The sequence below is a fragment of the Lampetra planeri genome, chromosome 3 (assembly GCF_965212315.1).
Source record: "Lampetra planeri chromosome 3, kcLamPlan1.2.h2, whole genome shotgun sequence".
Lineage (NCBI taxonomy): Eukaryota > Metazoa > Chordata > Hyperoartia > Petromyzontiformes > Petromyzontidae > Lampetra > Lampetra planeri.
The window spans coordinates 27,298,997-27,317,886 of record NC_136109.1 but is presented as its reverse complement, the minus strand read 5'-3'; the positions used below and the strand labels follow the sequence as shown (position 1 = coordinate 27,317,886).

Sequence of the window (18,890 nt, the reverse complement as noted above, 5' to 3'; positions counted from 1 at the left end):
TTAGTGTGCGTGGGGGTGATGGTGTGATGGCGTGATGCGGTGATGGGCGAGCGTGTCGTGGGTGATTGAAAAAAGGCCGGGTGGTGGGTGAGGGTCTGAATGATGTTGTGCGCGATGATGAGTGAGTGGGCGCGGAGTGTGTGGTGGCTGACGGTGGATGCACTGCAGGGTGATGGTGTGATGGGCGATGGTGTGTGGAGGGCAGGGTGAGTGTAGCAGAGCTACCTTGTAAATCGAGCTGCTGTGAACCAGTTTCCACCAGGTTCACGGTTCGATTTCGAGTGCAGTCGCCGGGTTAATTCTAAGGGAATGACCAAACCACTGCTTCTATAGAGAACGTGATATATTAGGTGACATTCACGAGAAGAGAAATGCATGTACTTTAAATATAGAATCACCGGGAGCCACGAATTGAAAACAACACGAAAAATCCCAGTTCGTATTTGTGTACATATACTGTACACCCCATTTGTGAATCTACTGTCAGATAAAATAACTGTCTCGTGTCGTGTTGTTCATGGGGGATATTTGACCACACTTCTCCACGCTGGTCAATGCGGTGGTTGCGGAAGTCGGGGGTGGGAGCAGGGTGTGGGGGCGCAGATACGCTGGGACATATAAGTGCAGTACAACGATTGATTTCGCAGCGCACTGCCCACCTTGCCGACAGCGCAGCCCCCCGCAGCGGACTACGGACACGAGCCCCCCCCCCCCCTCCGCATGGCTTGCGAGCTCCGTGACGAGATCGGTCGCGTTGCGGGTAATTTGGTTTGTCCAGGGTCCCAGCCCCCCCCGTGTAATTTACTCAACGCCTGCGTCGCGCGCCTCCCCTGCCGAGCACGGACAGTAAATCTCCGCGCGCTCGCTGTCCCGCTGGTTACATAAACGCAATTGGATTAAATTTGTACTGGGTGGGGTGGGGGGGGGGTCGGGAGTGGGGCTCTCAGAGGTCCCGTGCCATAAGGGGGCGGTTGGCGGTGTTTGCTGCTTCGCCAAGAGTGAGTTGCGAGGTGAGGGGGGGGGGTGGTGAGTGCGTACGTGCGTGCGTGCGGTGAGCGTTGTTTTGTTTTCCTCTACTCGCGCGCGTTGCTTGTGGGGGCGTGTGTGTGTGCGCGTGTGTGCGGTGAGGCTGGTCTCGAAATGCGTGGTGAGGGTGTTGTTCTAGGATGGGCGGAGTGGTGAGGCTGTTGTTCTAAGTTGTGCCGGGGTGGTGAGAGTAATCTAGGAATTGGGACAATTCTATGATTCTCAGATTTCGAAATTCGTGCCCTGTGTTGTCAGGGTGTTGTTCAAGGATATGTGGTGAGTGTGGGCTTTTGTTTCCATCGGATGGGTGGTGTGGCGGGGTGAGTAGGGATGAGGGGGGGTGAGCGGTGTGCGATTGCGCGATGAGTGATTCTCTTGCACGAGGCACGAGTGTCCACGAGGGTGGTGAGTGGGGGGGGGGGCATCGAGGTGAGTTGCCTCTCCCGGAGGGGGTTGTTGGGGGGGGAGTGGTGCGCTCATTCTGGCTGGCTGGGCTAGGTGAGTGGCGGCGCGGGGGGCCACGGGGCTCATGGGGTGCGGGGCTTGAAGCGGAAGAGAGCATCGCGCTCATCCTGATCCCCCCCCCGCTCCAGCTTCCACGAGCGATCGCATCCCCTCCATCACTCGACCCGGAGGGAGCCAAGGGCGAGCGAGGGAGCCTCGCGTGTTTTCTCCCTCCTCCTCCGGCTCACGCAGCGCACGATAATCCCGTCGACTGGACGCTATTAATATTATTCCAACACAATTCTGCCACCGACATTCACATTCGGCGTCGCGTGCTGCCCACCCGCAGGTCGCCGTTGTCTCGCCGCAATCAGCGCGGGCGCTGCATCCTCTATCCCGCCTCCGTGTCCTCCTCCTCCTCCTCATCCCCATTCTCTTCCTCCTCGGATTCTTGGCCGCTGCGTCCGCCGAAGCGTGGGTGAGGATGACGGCGCTGGCGCGAATGGCAGCAGCGATGCTCTGCTTGCTCGGCTGCACGTTGGATGGTGAGTGACAGCACACCGCAGCACCGGAACGTTTTGATTCGTTCCCCGACGGCAAAGGTTGTTTTTTTTTGTTTTAGGTTTTCTTACATCGTTCCTCGTGCCGTTCTTCGCGTCGTCCGGGCCCCGGCTGTGTTTCCTGCTCTCAGCTCGCTCTCCCAGTCTACCACCCCCGTGGCCTCTGCGCATCGCACTCTCGTCGCGCGCGTCCGTGGCCCGGTTACTGCTATTTGCATTGGGGGCGGGGGGGGGTGTTAGCTAAGGTGGTCGATGTCTAAAAAAATTTAACCCCGTTCACAAATATCGTAACGAGGGGCCCTGCGAAGCGTGGCTTGTGAGCGTCGCTGTGTTAGTGTCCTTGTGATGGCGTGCGCGCTTCGTGGAGCGATGTCCGCAGCTGTTTCGGACGGATCCGCTTCGAATCGTCTCCGTGCATAACGCGCAATGAAACCCGTGTCATGCATGGCACGCGTGGGGGCGGCGGTGGGAGAGGGGGGGGGCATATTTAGCTTCGAAATATTCGTATCGGGGGGGGGGGGGGTGTACGGATGGTGGGCAGGTGGAGAGCAGCCGAAGGTTGGTGCTCGCTGAGCCGTCCTCCGCATGAAGGTTTCTCGCGGAATGTTTACGAAATGACAGTCGATGCTCGTGACGCGCGCACTTACGTAACTGTTACGAGAGGCGACGAGAGAGAGAGAGAGAGTTAACGACTGGCTTTCGTGTGGGGGCCGTGTGTGCACGCCACGCGGCGGCTATCTCTGTGGCATCGTGTGCACGCGACCGCACGCGACTGAATGAATAATGCGTGAACTGTGATTGTGGGGAATGCAGTAGGCCTTGCAAAATACGCAGTTAGGTCATTTGTCACTTAAAAAAAACCTGGTGAGATGAGAATCCATGGTTTGCTTTCAACTCTCGCTAGCAACCCGGAAATTTAATTTCTACTCACAGACACACAACATCCAGTATCTATCTCTGTCTCTGTGACGGTGGCAGTCAGTCACAGGCCTATTGAGGTCAACCAGCTACCCAGGAAATATACACCAGTTCAGTTTAAAAACAAAAGGAAATGTAGGGTTAAACAACAGCGACTACAGAATTAGAACTGTGAAGGAACACAACACAGTTACGATGCAGGGGGGTGGGGTGGGGGTTATGTTACTGTCCTATTCAGTGTGAAACTTGCCACCTGAGTTTGATTTCCGGCCACAGTTAACACCGGCGGCGAGTAATGTCTGAACCATGTCCTGGGTTCCGGCCATTACAACAGCAACGACGGACAGCCGCCATTCGCCATCCACAAAGTAACGGTGACGTCACCACGGCGCTTGTGACATCACACACACGCCCGCGTGACGAAGCATGGGTCAAGTAACTCGTAACGGCACGTGGGGAGGTCTTCGTTCAGCGGTGGATGGACACAGAGCAGCAACATTATTGCGTTCTATAAAGCCTGCAATGGGAACTTATGTCGGTGAGATGAATTGCATGATCTGTGTGCGCTGGTGCAGGGTGCTGGGCATCAGAAGCTGCGAGTCGTCTGTACAAGACTCTGTTCGCGAGCTACAACCCTTACATCCGACCCGTGTTCAACGTGTCCGATCCGGTCATCGTGAGATTTGAGGTGTCCATGTCACAGCTGGTCAAGCTGGTGAGTACTCACAGCTGATCATGTCCATTTATTCAGTTTTGTTGTTGTTGCAATTTTCATGACACTTGACATGCTGTGCGTCGACGAGGAGGGAATACGCATGAGAGTACGTCCACAGAAGAGGTGGAGCAGTGAAATAGTCTCGCGTGCAGGTGCTCGATAGAGTGTGAGGTTGCAGGCCCACGAAAGATGGTGATAGGTGAGGGAGGTCTTAGCCCAACAGTGAGGCCTTATTCAATGCAGTGCTGGATGAAGGCCACCATTTGATCTTGGAATTTCACCACATTTGTTAGTGCTGGTTGGTGATCAGCGTGGGGGAGGGGGGTGCAGGACTGGTTCAGATATTAGTCGCAAATTCGCATCGCCGAGTTCATAAAGCAATGCACGCGTCACCACTCCAACCCAACATTCCACATGCTTATTTTCATCTGATCTCTAAAGTACACAATCAACTGGCAGGGAATTCATGTCACGTTTCGTTGTTGTACGTGCAACGTCTGAACATTCGAGTGTGCCTGTTCCCTTTACAGGATGAAGTGAATCAAATAATGGCGACAAACCTCTGGCTTAAACACGTAAGTCTCTTTCCGCGGTGAGCGTCATATATTTGTACGGACAATACATTTTCAAAGTGAAATTATAATGATGATAATGGTTACTTCCGCCAACTTGATGTTGGGATATTCCCAGGAAACGTGGACATTTGGGCCAACGTTGGGCCAACGGTGGCTCAACTGCTCCAACTAAATGTGAACATTTGCCTAACCTTGCAGCCTTAATTGGGTTGTACTTTCGATGGGCCAATTCACTGTTCACGCGGTATAACACGTTCATGTCGCCATATTTACAAAGTCGAGTACGTTCTAAAACGTTGTTCACGTGCGCACACTGCCTGTTTAAAAGGGGTAAGTTAATTAATATCTGCCGTTGTTAAAACCGAAAGAAAGAAGAAGAGGGTTACAACAGCAAAGATGCTCACCCTGGCGCTGAAATATTTATTTCTCAAAACGTTTCGACCGCCCATCGAAAGAAAGCAATTAATACCGCGACTTGCGTTGTTCCGCACAGACGGCTTTGAAATCGGTATCTTGCGAACGATGTCGGCAAATGTAATCGAGACGCTCGTAACCACGGTCTCCATCGGACTGTGCACTTCTACGGTGCGTCATTGTGCTTCATTTATCTCTGTTCGTTGCAGACTTGGAATGACTACAAGTTCCAGTGGAACCCCGGTCAATTCGAAGGCATGGAGTACATCCGAGTGCCGTCGGACAAGATCTGGAAGCCAGACATCGTTTTGTACAACAAGTAAGGCCTCTGTTAATCGTGTTGACGTGATACCCAAATGTCGCCATAAAGTGGGGAATTGTTGATGTATTGGCTTGCCTGGCAGACACTGCATCACGTCAATGCGTGTCGATCGATGCAATTTATGTCACAGGAAGAGAACCCGCTGAGGTTCGTAATAATTTTTTTTAAGTTTTCTTGTGGCAAAAATGGGTTATCTTCAAGTCAATGTCTAGCAAATAAATTCAATTGCATGTCTTGCCAAAAACATATGAAAGATATACCTAAAATGTAAACGACCAGTGTCATTCTAACCCATATAATCTAAGTAATTATTTTGCCATGTTTTCTTTGTTTGTTTACAATAACCCTCCTCGACAGCGCGGACGGAGACTTCCAAGTGGAAGGCAAGACCAAAGCTCTGCTCAAGTACGACGGCACAGTGATGTGGATGCCGCCGGCGATTTTCAAAAGTTCGTGCAAGATCGACGTCACTTACTTCCCCTTCGACTACCAGAACTGCACCATGAAGTTCGGCTCTTGGACCTACGACAAGGCCAAGATCGACCTGGTGCTGGTCGGCACCAAGATCAACCTCAAGGACTTTTGGGAGAGCGGAGAGTGGGTCATCATCGACGTCCCAGGCTACAAGCACGACATCAAGTACAATTGCTGCGAACAGATATACCCGGACATTACCTACTCGGTGTACGTGCGGCGCCTTCCACTCTTCTACACCATCAATTTAATCATCCCCTGCCTGTTGATCTCATTCCTGACCGTCCTGGTTTTTTACCTCCCCTCCGACTGCGGGGAGAAAGTGACACTGTCCATCTCGGTGCTGCTGTCCCTCACCGTGTTCCTGCTCGTCATCACTGAGACAATCCCTTCCACGTCGCTCGTCATCCCGCTCATCGGCGAGTACCTCCTCTTCACCATGATCTTCGTGACCCTCTCCATCGTCATCACCATCTTCGTGCTCAACGTGCACTACCGCACGCCCGAGGCGCACACGATGCCCAACTGGGTGCGCCGAGTCTTCCTCGACACGCTGCCCAAGATCATGCTGCTGCAGCGACCCAAGGCCTCCGAGGGCACGGCGGCGTCGCCCGACGCGGTCGTGGCGGAGGCCGACCAGCAGCCGGCGTGCCTCTGCGCTGGCGAGCTGCTGTCGTCGTCGGCGGCGGCGAGCAGCAGCAGCTGCCACAGCGGCGGCATTTCGAGGGCCTCCAGCTCCGTGGACGCGCCCGTGTCGTCCGTGCGGCTGCCGAGGCTGCGCGCGGCTGACGTGATGTCGGACGAGCTGTCCAGCTCGTCCAGCACGGAGTCGCTCGACGCGCTGCTCGCCCTCTGCCTGCTCTCGCCCGAGATCCGACAAGTGATCGACAGCGTCAGGTACATCGCCGAGAACCTGCGGACTCAAGACGAGGCCAAAGAGGTGACTGGATGCGTCCTTCAAATGTGTTTTTTTGTTTGTTATGGATGGAAATGTTCTTTTCATTTTTTCAGTTCCAGTTTCATTTATTAGGTAACAAACAAAAACATGAACAAGAAACATCTTAAAGTGACTACACGCAACAGAAAAATCGAGGAAAGAATAGCAAAGTCTTCAAGAAAAAACATCGTATATCAACGCTTTTTTTGCGCGAAGTGCATCTGTATTATTGCGGATAACTTTGCAAAACCAAGTGCGTTGCTGTATATAGTTTTACTACATCCAAATCCTCTATAGTCCTGTCTCTAGGCCTGCGACAGTCTACCAGAAACCCGCAAACTAAATATTCTGTAAATACCAGTAACGCGGCTTGTGTGGCCATACTTCACCATTGTGGTCTGTGTGAGTTGGTGAAGGTAGGTGGCCTAGCATAGTTTCAAATATCACTCATTGCTGATGTTTATCGCGACCAGAACTCAAACTCTGTTCGCAGGGTTCACACCGCATTGTGTTAACCACTGCGCCACCACTCTCTGGCATTACCATTAATTTTGGTAATATCAGCGCCTCATGGGACAGCTGCTATTTGTTACAATGTCACATTGCTTAGAGGAGAACAGGTGCTACTATTAGAGCAGAATAAACACACGTGCCTACACAAAACAGAGATTTCACTTTTGAACCTTTGCCTCTTCCTAAAAAGAAAACAAATGCAGCGCACGAAGCCGTATCATCGTGCAGCCGTGATGTTGCGAGACCGTTGGTGAACTCCATCCCTCTGTATGCCGGTTCTGGCTCTCTCTCTCTGCACGTGTGTGTGTGTGTGTGAGCGCAGGTGTGCGACGACTGGAAGTATGTGGCCATGGTAGTGGATCGCATTTTCTTGTGGGTCTTCGTGCTGGTCTGCATCCTCGGCACGGCCGGGCTCTTCCTGCAGCCGCTCATGGCAGGGGAAGACATGTGAAGAGAACAGCGACCGTACCAAGCTTCCCCCCCCCACCAAAACAGAAGTGCCCTACGACTCCATCCCTTGACCTCTGAACTCACATATGCCTTTGAAAGTGCATCATTAGTGGCGACACGAGTAATCGATTCTAGCCCCCCCCCACCCCCTTTAGTTGTATTCGCCAAGCCCTCATTTAAGGCATCTGGCCAATGTGGACTAGTATGCTAATTACCCTCGAGAGGAGCTCTAATAGTGGAGTCCCTTCCGCTTGCAGTGGTAATGAGCAAGTGATTGCAGGGCTGCACCTTTACCTTTAAACATCTTTTCATCATCTCGTCGGGATGGGGTGGGGGAAAGAGGGGCAGCAGGGGGTGGGTGGGGGGGGTCATAGGTCACCGCATGCACTTAGTGCTGTTGTCATGCCCGAGTTGAGACGGTGGGAAATTTAGATATCCTGATTCACAGCGAGAACATGCCCAAACGTCAAACCAGCATTGGGTCTCCACTGCTTACGTACATTATTGAGGGTCTTAGCCTGGCCACGGATGCCTGCGCAGAGAAAAAGCAACAAACTCGATCAAAACATCTTGTTTATGCGTACTGCATCATCCTGTTCAATCCACGTACGGGGGCTTAACGTCCACGTTGGTCGGCGTGCAGTCAGTGTTCGTCACTCGCTCGATGTGGTCTTCTTTGCCGTCCGTTGTGGGATCTCAGCGTTGCGCCACTGTTCTGCCGCGTGCCCGGGGGCTTTATGAAGTGTGCGCCGTCTCCGTGTCCACGCCCGGCACAAAGCACCCGCCGAAGTCAGGCCTAGTTCCCCCGCCTCTGTGGTCCTGTCTCGAGGCCTGCGTCAGTCGACCAGCGACCCATAAACGAAATATTCCGCGTGAGCCATTCAGCCCCGCGCATGTGTGTGTGTACGTGTCTACATGGGGGGGGGGCGGTAGTGTAGCGGTTAGCGCGCTGCGCTACGAACCCAGCGACCCGAGCTCCATTCCCGCTCACGGCCAACACCAGTGACGAATATTTGAACCAGTCCTGGGCCACCCCTAGGTCGACTCAGCCTCAAATGAGTACCTAGTGCAGTGTGGAAACATCGCCACTGAAGAGACAAAGGCGGCCGGGCGTGGTTCTGGCCACCCACCCTCTCGTGTGCCGTGCCGGCTTTCATGGGTGCTCTCTAACAGCACTTGCCCCTACATCCTGTTAAGGCTATACGGGGGATCTTTGTCTTGTCGACATAATCCGGCTGCACGGCATACCGTTTGTGAGAAATTGATGCCAAACGTGGCGCGTAAATGTCAACTAAAATGCTCTGTCCCAGGAAGGCACGCGTAAACGAGCGCGGTGTTTATTCAATGCTTTGTTTGTGCCCCACAGATTTAGATTATCAGGGGAAAACCAAAGCAAACGGATTGCCCATGCATTATATCGCAGAGTAACAACTAACGTTATCTCTTTTCGAAGGCACATGCAGATACAATCACTGCTTGTGAACACGTGGTTTTTAGATGAGCCTTCATTGATCACAAATGTTCATTAGCTCTGAAGAGTCAGGTGCCTCCTAATAGCCCGTTTGATTGTGTGCTTACATGTACCGCTTTGCATTCATCAGTGGTCGGACAGCTTCAATTATGAGGCTTCCGTATCAATTGTAGAGGCGTAAACACCCCACGGAGGCCACATTTATGTATGCTACTTCCAAGTAAATAAAAACTAAAATTACCAGGGCCATGAAATCAATTACATTTTCACCTCCCTATCCAAATATCCACACCTCATTACAGCGGAGCAGTAATAGGGTTCATTGTAACCTTCGAATATAAAAAAAAATTACATCTTGATTCTCACACACACACACCTATACTGTATACATATCTACCTACATACGCATTGCTTAACAATCACTCACTGGCAGAAGTCGAGCTGGGAGTTTTATAAATAAGGAGAGCAGACACACACGCGGTCACATTCAGCGTTGTGGGACGCTGTTGGCATGAATGACGCTCTATAAAATGTAAGTATTATTATTCATAGATAATACTTGTCTGTATAATATGCTTGTTATATAGCCTATGACCAAATCGTCCGGCATGTGTCCGATCCCATTACATTTCAAAGGCTAAGCAGGTCTCAAACCTGGAGAGTGCTCGTATGGGTGACCGTCATACACACACCTGGAGGGTTCGGGGGCGACATTGGGGTGGGGTGGGGTGTGGGTGCGGAGGTCTAGAAGGCAGTACAAAAAACCATACATAGACTCCTCTACTTATGGACATTCGACTTGCAAACTTTCAGAGATACGAACAAACCCGTCCGTATGTCCAGTCGCCGCTTCGGACCAAGAGTCGTTAGTTCAACCGCCGCTCAATATAGGGCGGTGGTGGCATCTACATCTGCAGAACATGAAGTTCCAGTAGCATCTACATCTGCAGAATATGAAGAACCAGTGGCATCTACATCTGCAGAACATGAAGAACCAGTGACATTTACATCTGAAGAACATGAAGAACCAGTGGCATCTACATCTGCAGAACATGAAGAACCAGTGGCATCTACATCTGCAGAACATGAATAACCAGTGGCATATACATCTGAAGAACATGAAGAACCAGTGGCATATACATCTGCAGAATATGAAGAACCAGTGGCATCTATATCTGCAGAACATGAAGTTCCAGTGGCATCTACATCTGCATAATATGAAGAACCAGTGGCATCTACATCTGCAGAACATGAAGAACCAGTGGCATTTACATCTGAAGAACATGAAGAACCAGTGGCATCTACATCTGCAGAACATGAAGAACCAGTGGCATCTACATCTGCAGAACATGAAGAACCAGTGGCATCTACATCTGCAGAACATGAATAACCAGTGGCATATACATCTGAAGAACATGAAGAACCAGTGGCATCTACATCTGCAGAATATGAAGAACCAGTGGCATCTATATCTGCAGAACATGAAGTTCCAGTGGCATCTACATCTGCAGAATATGAAGAACCAGTGGCATCTACATCTGCAGAACATGAAGAACCAGTGGCATCTATATCTGCAGAACATGAAGAACTAGTGGCATCTACATCTGCAGAACATGAAGAACCAGTGGCATCTACATCTGCAGAATATGAAGAACCAGTGGCATCTACATCTGCAGAACATGAAGAACTAGTGGCATCTACATCTACAGGAGATTATACAACTTTTAAAGGCAGTTCCCGTGTTTAGTGTACATGTAGTACAACATGTTTGGAATCGACATGAGTAAAATTGGACTTCCGAACAAACCTCTGGAACCCAACTCGTTCGTAAGTAGAGGAGTCCCTGTACATTGTTGTACTGTACTCAAGTGCTGCCATGTTCATGCTCCCCACTTTCACCAACTGGCACTCGCCATCGTAATTACGCATAGTCAACTAACCTCAAATGATCCACACAGCGTGGGGAGGCCCTCATCCAGCAGTTGATTTACAAAAGGGCTGTGCGTGTATATGTTTATTTATAGATCATATACCACCAGTACGTTGCTAAATCGGTGGGTTAAGTCATCAGACTGTGTGCGTGAGGCAGTTGCATATTAACAATACAAATAATACACCACTCCCTCCTTCTGTGTTGTGGGATGTTCTCCTTAACCCATGATGCGTATCGGTTTATTGTTCCGCAGAGGTGGCCACCCCTGGACACATTTTTGTCCGTTTTAGAAATGCAAAAATGTGGCGTGAGGATGCATTTTGGGATCGCCTGTGAGAGACTCTACGTTTTTGTGTTGAAGTCGGGAACTCTGCTGTGAATATTCATTGGCAAAATATATAAATCTGTGGATACGAGCTAAGAAAAGGATTTCTGGTTAAATTGCGGGGTGTTTTGTAGGCAACACTGACCCATAAAATGTAACGGGCCCATTTTCCAGTGTTCTCTGCTTGTGTGTGTGTCTGTGCGTGTATAGTTTATGTTCATAATGCTAATGACAGGCTGCCCTTTAATACGTCTCACAAACCCACCCCGCTGAACTGCACTGCACCACATACACTCCGCCTCTACGTGTATCACTCGCTCATTCAGGCTCCCGCTGCGAGACGAGAAAGGGATTGGGCACCCTCTCTGCTGCAGTTATGGTGTGGTCGGCATGGGACGTGGTGCAAATAATTACATGGGCCCCCCCGTTCAACCTCTGCCCTCTTTGCTTAACCCCTGCGCCTTGGTGTCCCTCCGATCCGTGGGCTCTGGTGCAGTCACACCGCCTGCACACACGATAGCCACGCCACCGATAAGTGCATGCACTGCTATATCCGATCCTCTATATTATGTCTGTTTTACTGCGGCCACTTAAAAAAAATGACACGCTGTTCCAATATATGTTTAAGATAACTTCGCCTTATTTTTGCGAGTGCAATTCCACTAAAAATGCAATTATGGTCGTATTCTAAAACACAGCATTAGCTGGCAATTGAACTATAGCACCGCAGGCAAATGTATTAGTCTCCATGGTCCGCATTTAAGGAGTTTTTTCCACATTGAATGCAATAGTGACATTTTGGGATTTAACAATCGGAACACCTTGCGAAAGAGACTTTAAAAGAGGTCAAGCGCAAAGTGTTATTTGGAAATCAATTGCTGCAGGGCAGACTGTGACTGACTCCCGTCATGCATTATTCACGATGCCCTCTTTGTGTGGCAAAAAGGTGGCTGGCACCTTCACAGAGCGTATGCCTGCAGCGGCTGAAGCAAGTTAAACAGAAATCAAAGGCATTTATTTCAACTCTTTTTTTATTCTGTATTGTTGTCTAATTTTATCGGCGTTTGCGTTGCTGCACTATATGTTTTGTGTTTTGTAAATATTTTCTAAATCCCTAGGTCGTGTCGCACTTTAATCTTCCTTGTTGCAATGTCTGGTATTTTTCATCAATTATTCATGGTTATTCTTGGGTTTTTTTTCGGTAAAGTCACGTAGGTAAAAAATTAAAATTAATAAAAGTAAAATGAAAATTATTTTATTTCATTTTTATTTTACTTTAATTAATTTTAATTTTTTACCTACGTGACTTTACCGAAAAAACACAAGAATATGAATCCTTGCAGTCACGAAAGCTTCACATTTAGAATTATTCATGGTTATTATTTGAATGTTCGGAAATGCATAGCGTTAAAACGAGTATTATTAGTATGCTCTCCTTGGTCGGAATATAAACTTTAATAATGTTAGTACCGCACGGTGTATTGGTGGATTTGTTTGTGAGACACTCAGAACGGGTGGTTGGATTCAAAGTAGGGAACCACGCCTGGTGGGTTTACGGAGTAGATCCTGTATAGGATACAATTTACAATACAATAGAATGGAATGCAGATTTATACAGCATCTGATTGCCTAGTGCATCTCTAGATGCTCTGCAGAACAATGGTAAAAGTTGAGTCCCAATATCTTCCCTCGTTCCTCTGCCGACGACTGACTGCCTCTTCCTCTTAACTCTGCCCACTGTTTCCGTGCAGTTTCTTGAGACGTGGTCGTATGTAGACGCTTGCTAAGTAAATGATTGCAATTGAATTGTGTTTATCAACCGACCAATTAATGTGTATTTGTTCAAGCTCAGGACTTGAACAGCGAAAGGTAACCCACGGAACAGGTAGCTGGGGGCACTGAGTTCAAGATTATGGGGTCAGCAGAGGAGAAAGAGCAACCTCACATTTGAGTGAAGATCATTAACTGGCGGCTTCGACAGATATAATGTGTTGCTCTTCGGGAAGAGTGTGTGGAGGAAAGTAGAATGAGATAAGAGGGGAGTCCATGGAGGATCTTGAACACAGCGACTGCGATAATGAAGTTGAAGTGGGATTTGTTTGCAGATACTATGCATGGGGATGTGTTTGGAGAGGTGGGAGAAGATCACCCTATCTCGGACTCTTGCAAATTGGATGATTGAGAAACTAAATGCGTGGGAATGCTGGGCACCAATGTGGTAATGTTCAGGATGCGAGTGACAGCAAGAATCCTGCGAGCCAAGGGAATGGTCCCATATGGGTTGAAGGCATTGACGAAGCTGTTAAAGTCGAGGACCAGGCTGGGTAGGAAGTGAGGGATGAGCTTTATCGACAGAGCATCGAGGATGGAATCCTTTTTTTAGGTTGGAGATGATTGAAGCGATGCTGTTTACGGTGACAGGCTGCCGGATGTCAGGAGTAGGTCACGGCGAGACAGATGAACAGGCACTCGGGGGATCAGAATCGAACACCGGAATGCCATTCCCAATGTGCTCCATGCAATGCGCATTGGGGCATTGCTCAAAGTTGTGGGTCTCCGAGGTTAGAATTCAAACGAAGAATCGTTAAATAATTAATGGGCCTCATAATACCAAGGAACTTTATGTACGGGACGGGGGAAATGAGGCGAGTTGTAAACTGACCTCGAGTGAGTTCGGGCGAAAGACGTTTCTGGGCTGCCAAGCAATGGCCATTACGATCACTTGTCTGCCATAGGCGATTGTACAATAGGTGCCTTTCACAGAACAGATGACCGCTTGTGTAATTAGTGCTTTGGTCATTGTGCAAAAGCTGCAATAACGTCTCTGCCCTTTGGCTTCGAGGGTGGTGGAATTTTATGTGATGATGATAGTGATGTGCATGCGGTCACATGCATAGAATTAAGCAGAAGGTCATATGAAGGCTCTGTGTTTCTGAGTGGGTGTTCCCTGGATAAGAATGAACTGACATCACTGTCTTCTTGGTTCTTTCGGTAAAGTCACGTAGAAGGGAAGTAATACAATTATAAAAATAAAACATAATAAAATAAAATAATTTTATAAAAATAAAACATAATAAAATAAAACATTTTATTATGTTATATTTTTATTAGTAATAAAATAATAAAAATAAAACATAATAAAATGAAATAATTTTATTATGTTTTATTTTTATAATTTTATAAAATGAAATAATTTTATTATGTTTTATTTTTATTATTTTATTACTTCCCTTCTACGTGACTTTACCGAAAGAACCAAGAAGATGAATCCCTGCAGTCACGAAAGAAGCTTTACATCGAAATTTGACATCACTGTGTTTGTCTGTACAGTGGTGTTGCGAGTCCATTCAGGGCCCTAAGCAGACATTATTGTTTGGGTGTGTCACGTGACTATGGACATTACGCGTTGGAGAAGTTGCGCAACTTAATAACACCTCGGTTCCGTGAACATAATTAAGACAGCAGACTAATTACCCATTCTAATGATTTAATCGTGTTCTATAAATGATCAGGCTTTTCTTTTTATGAAAACTCAAGTTCGATTTGGCGTACCCATATTTTTTTCAATCGTGAATTTGGTTCCCAATGAGCTGCTTGTGGTGCGGAGCTTCTTTGCTTCTTCTCCACGTAGCTGCAAAATAATATACTATCGAGGTCAGGTCACCGCACGCTTCATTTCCCCTCTCCTGAACGTGAAGTTCCTTGCTATTACGAGGTCTCTGAAATGTTCAAAGATTATTCACATCCACGTGTAAGTGTGTGCGTGGTGGTGTAGCGGTTATCGCGCTGCGCTACGAAACCTGGCCACCCGGGTTCGATTCCCGTTCACGGCCAACACCAATGACGATTATATGAACCGGTCTTGGGCCTCCCCTAGGTCCACTCAGCCTCAAATGAGTACCTTGTGTGATGTATGAGCATCGCCACTAGGGATACAAAGGCGGCCGAGCGTGGTGTTGGCCACCCACCCCCTCGTGTGCCGTGTCGGCCTTCATGGGTGCCTGCTAACAGCACTTGCCCCAACAGTCTGTGAAGGCTAGACGGGGGATCTTTGTCTTTCGTCTCCAAAAATCCGAATGCTGCTGTCGAATTTTGTCAACAGCAGACCCAATAATAGTGTTGTGAATTTGCGCCAACATTTAAATGGAGTTTTCCTTTCCCAGTGCTTTATAAATGATGATGATGACGACGACAGTACGTCATAGTACATTGGTTATTAGAAGTTTCAATTCTCGTTTCGTGCCTGAACACATCACGCTAAATATCAAATGATGTCAGAAACGCCAGTACAGTGAATGGGAAACACACACACACACACACACCTTACAGAGTTGCGGAAACACACTCGTAATTGACACATTGGTACGCGGTGCACATTCGTTCTTTGTCACGGGCAAATTGTTGGCTCACGAACGCGTTTGCGCCAGCACACATCCACTCAGCAACCCACATGACCTCCAGGTGTCAGCCGCAGAGATGAAGTATGACCCACGCACACGGATCTCCCGGGTGCTCTATGTATCCACATGTGACCTCGCGCCACCTTGAAATGAATGCCGCAATCCGTGGTGGCTGCCCCGTGTCACATGCGGTCCCGGGTTCACGTTCATCCCAATCGCATCAGCGCATCTCCCCCCGCACCGCAGCGCGGGGCGCGTAATTCTTGTTCCCCTGGGAATGCGTTTTGCCATTCTCCCCCCCCCCCCGCCATTTGAAGTTGAAGCAACAACTTCTGCCGTGTCCTGGATTGTGATGCCTCGGCCGTAGACGTCATCTGAGCGGCAGGCGGTGATGGAATAGCGACCTGAAGGAGCCGTCCTCACTCCACTTCACATCTCGCTCCATCTTAATTGAAATGCGCGAGAATGAACTCGTAGATGTATTTAAAACGCGACAAAAAAAAAACAACCGGTTCTATTTAAAAGTAAAAAATCGCAAAATTTGTGATATGAAATTTACGCCATCACCTGATTAAGTAGGAGTGCAATTATTAAAATGGATGATGTTGAAAAATCAGGAAATTAGCAGTTAATAATTTATTAAACACCGACAAAAGGTTGCTCGCCTATATGGTAAGCTGTCTTCCTTGAAAAAGCCATTGTTGCATTTCGCTGCTCTGCCTTGGTTAAATAAAATTAATTTCACCGCGTGGTGAAATTTTAATTCGTCCATCGTTTCTCTGTGGTCAGTAGAGCCGGTAACGCCGCACCACCGGTGCAAAATCGTGAATGCTTGTCCCAGAGAGACGTGTGTGCGTCACTGGGGAAGGTGGATGGTGGAAGGTTGAATGGTCTCAATCGCAGCCCTCAACAATCGCTCGTATCGTGATTCAGATTTGCGATTTGATTATTTTCAAATATTTGTTTTTTTTAATTTCCATTTGTCCAGCCGAATTAACCGTTTGTTGTTGTATTGTCTCGCTTGAACGACGTTATTCTTAAATTATCCTAAATCTAACATTCGCCTGTCGTTTGCTTCATTTGTGAGTGATTCGCTCTTGAACGCGCATTTCGATGCGTTTTACATCGAACAAACGTCTGTTTTAAACGATGAATGGATGCTTCGTTCGGTCCCAACTTCAAAACCAACCTGAGCGCGGGACACTTTGCCTTTGAATTGTTTTCAATTTAAATGTAGATTCAGAAACGAATAGAGAACTAGACAACCCAGTGAAGTGCAGTGTAATGACGTGGGGTGGGGTGGGAGAGTGAACAATTTAAATCACCGTGCATTCTAACGCCACACTAAGTGGCGTGATTGATGGCACCCCCTTTTAGGAATTATTTCCTGTCGAGGTTGCAGCAGAGTGTGCGGCAGAGGTTGGCTTTTGAGGGGCATGGTCACGAATGGGGATGCAAGTTCATGTGTCCGTTCGTTTTTGTAAACTGTGTTGGGGGATGCTTCCATGGTGCAACGGTTCCACAAGGGACGCCAAATCCCATCTCCCGCAGCGGCAGTCGAAACATATAGGCACATATATTTTAATCAATGCCACCTTCATCCGAACAGCAGTAAACACGGGTAAATTACAGTTTGTTGATCGGTAGGTGCGTGCGTTTGGGTCTGGCCGTGAGTAGGCCAACATACGCTCCAGAGAGGTTCTCTCTAACTCCCCCTAGAGGAGGCCCCTTCTGTCGGTAGTGGTAAGAGCAAGTCATAGCAGGGCTGCACCTTTACACTTTTGTCACCAAATCAGAAACATTGACCAAATGTGGCAAATGCTGGAAAAGGGACATTTCTTTTGTGCGTGAGATTATAGTGCATATTCTAATGAGAAGCATGCTGGTAAAGGAGCCTTTTCTATGAGACGACTGCATAATACATTTGCCACTGATTCACAGTGGGAATAGACACTCAAGTACAGCTGGGCTGTCGGAGGAGACAATGGGACGCTCCTCTGCGCTACACACACACGTGTGCGATGACTAATTACTCTCACGTGGCAAACGTGAATTGTGGATTTGTTTCCCTTGCTCTATTATCAAAATTAAAATTCTTTGGAATATCAGTCCACATATTGATATATTTTAAAACGACACTCAACAGAGTATATATTATTTAAACCCCACGTGATACGTCACACATTCCGTATGCACAGCATTCATATAAAACAACTTATATTGAGAGATAATTAATTTGCTACCTCCGTATCGGCTACATACAAAACCGTTCACATCTCAGAATCTTCCTTTTACACGTCAGCGTTTCGAAGGCGCCACGAAGAATGTTGAACACATCTACTGGAAATCTGTGAAAAAGAGCTTCACGGCTCATCGGATTTATCCAGGACAAATGCAGATTGTGATCCTGATATGTCCAAATGTGTTGGACATTTGACACGTCGATCCTTAGACAATGTCGTCACCTTCAAACTGCCCTTTCCCTCTACTTCGAAGCACCATTGACCAACCAATCGTAGCTCGTTACAGTAAAAGTAATTGTGTATAATCAGATGAAAATGCAATTTCGTGATCGTGATGGTTGAGATCATGAGTGGGGTTAGCGGTGCATGCATTTGAGTCTGGCGAAGCTGGATGTGACTGTGGAAGAGTGGCAGATGATGAGATCGAGGCCTTGAATTGGATCCCAAAACACACGTTTCTGGTCTCAGATGCTCTCCGTCACGTGCGAGACTTGCCAACAGGATCCTGACCTCTCCTGGGGTAGCCACTTTCATCGTACCGCATTTTATTTATCAGCCAGTCAACGCCGTGAATGCAGGTGGACGTGCTGTATGTATGTACGTTGAACTTCTTTCGCGCAGTACGTAGCCAACCGTGATAATCGGAGGTGATAATATATATCGAACCTTCCCTGCCTCCTCCACAACTCAAGGTTCCAAGTTCCAACCCAATACCTGCTCAGTTTTAAACTATTTAATTTTAAAGACAGCCGCGAGAGACTTTGTAAAATAAATTCTTGCAAAACAGAATCATTTCTATAATGGACTGATTGAACCCCTCGTCTGTTTGAAATGACTCTTACACCATTCGTGGACTCCTCCATCTGAAGCACCAAACATTGTTGAGCTGGAGACAGAATTAAGATAAATACATCGGGACGTGGACTTATTTAATTTTAGTTATTAACATATTGTATGCAGATAGTCCCACGAGATGGGACATCTAATTTGCGGGGGTATTGAAGGGTGTCCAGTGACACAAAGCGAACACGTGATGGCTTCTATACAATATACGGTACAAGCATTTTAAAATCTACAACGTATATATTATACGTCAAATAGTTGATATTTCGAAGGTGAACATTCCTAAATTGCTGTCATTTTGTTAGATATTTGCACGTTTAAAAAAAA

The 18,890-nt window shown here is 47.9% G+C and overlaps 1 protein-coding gene across 1 annotated transcript; it reads left to right on the top strand.

Moving 5' to 3' along the window:
- Nucleotides 1–1,954: 1,954 nt before the first annotated feature.
- On the top strand, nt 1,955–7,349 carry LOC144717368 (neuronal acetylcholine receptor subunit alpha-3-like). Its single transcript, XM_078592838.1, has 6 exons — nt 1,955–2,015; nt 3,524–3,663; nt 4,194–4,238; nt 4,862–4,971; nt 5,332–6,388; nt 7,221–7,349. Exons 1-6 carry the CDS (start codon nt 1,955–1,957, stop codon nt 7,347–7,349), a joined length of 1,542 nt encoding a protein of 513 aa, XP_078448964.1.
- The last annotated feature ends 11,541 nt before the right edge of the window (nt 7,350–18,890 follow it).

Bases quoted from the DNA above. Each gene is read 5' to 3' on its own strand.
- LOC144717368 (XM_078592838.1), top strand. From the start codon at position 1,955: ATGACGGCGCTGGCGCGAATGGCAGCAGCGATGCTCTGCTTGCTCGGC. The intron at 4,239-4,861 runs GTAAGTCTCTTT...TGTTCGTTGCAG, and splicing joins CAAACCTCTGGCTTAAACAC to ACTTGGAATGACTACAAGTT. The intron at 6,389-7,220 runs GTGACTGGATGC...GTGTGAGCGCAG, and splicing joins CTCAAGACGAGGCCAAAGAG to GTGTGCGACGACTGGAAGTA.